General features: G+C 65.8%; 1 protein-coding gene across 1 annotated transcript in view; it reads left to right on the forward strand.

The window, feature by feature from the left end:
• The first annotated feature begins 123 nt into the window (after positions 1-123).
• The window catches only part of LOC104125991 (creatine kinase U-type, mitochondrial-like), a 9,055-nt gene continuing 8,128 nt past the window's right edge, over positions 124-1,050 (forward strand). The window contains exons 1-2 of the mRNA XM_035893981.1: positions 124-131; positions 319-354. Of these exons, the coding sequence (XP_035749874.1) occupies positions 124-131; positions 319-354 (44 nt within the window). The remainder of the gene's footprint in view (positions 132-318; positions 355-1,050) is intronic.

Here is a 1,050-nt window from a genome sequence, read left to right on the forward strand (position 1 = left end):
GGGCGGGGGGCGGGGGGGGACAGGGGGCAGCCTGGCAGGGCAGGGTGGCCGGGACAGCCAGCGCGGGTGAGGACGGACCCAGGGCTCGGCCCAGTTGCCGGAGGAGCCAGGGAAGACTTGCCAATGTCCTGGTGGGAACAGGACGGAGCAAAAGGGTTCATTTTCTGCTCCTGGCAAAGCACCCAGGAGCTCCGTCTGCAAGAGCCGGTGTCAGAGTGGGGACAGAGGCTCCCCAGCAGCCCCTGGGAGCTGGCGGCAGCTCCTGGCCCGACCCCATCTGGCTGTACCAGCCTTCCCACGTGCCTGCCTTCGGGACAGGGACCTCTCTATTCAAAAGCAAAGGTTTCCTGGCAGGTCCTTGCGCTTCCATCTCCGGGGCGGTTTTTTAAAGGGAGAACTGGTGGGGCCTGCAGGTGCTGAGCAGGCAGCCCCCAGGCTGTGGGCAAATTTCGGGTGAAGATGAGCAATCAGGCCTGGGGCTGGGCCAGGCTTGGCAGGCGCATGCACAGCCGTGGCCTGGCTTAGGGGTGCTTTTGGGGTAACGCTGGCTCCGCAGGAGCTGCTGGCCCTATTTACACAACCTGTGCCTGATCCCTTAAGCCTTAAGCCTTAAGCCTCAAGGCCGGGAGAGGTGGAGGCAGGTCCTGCCCCGTGCCCGTGCTGCCTGGCCCCGAGGAGCATGGGGGGCCGAGGCACAAGATGGGGGCTGGAGGCGGGAGCAGCCGGTGCTGAGCAGGCAGCCCCCAGGCTGTGGGCAAATTTCGGGTGAAGATGAGCAATCAGGCCTGGGGCTGGGCCAGGCTTGGCAGGGGCAGGCACAGCCGTGGCCTGGCTTAGGGGTGCTTTTGGGGTAACGCTGGCTCCGCAGGAGCTGCTGGCCCTATTTACACAACCTGTGCCTGATCCCTTAAGCCTTAAGCCTTAAGCCTCAAGGCCGGGAGAGGTGGAGGCAGGTCCTGCCCCGTGCCCGTGCTGCCTGGCCCCGAGGAGCATGGGGGGCCGAGGCACAAGATGGGGGCTGGAGGCGGGAGCTGTCGGGCAGGGTAGGGA

Source organism: Egretta garzetta, unplaced genomic scaffold, assembly GCF_000687185.1.
Source record: "Egretta garzetta isolate BGI_Z169 unplaced genomic scaffold, ASM68718v1 scaffold975, whole genome shotgun sequence".
NCBI lineage: Eukaryota > Metazoa > Chordata > Aves > Pelecaniformes > Ardeidae > Egretta > Egretta garzetta.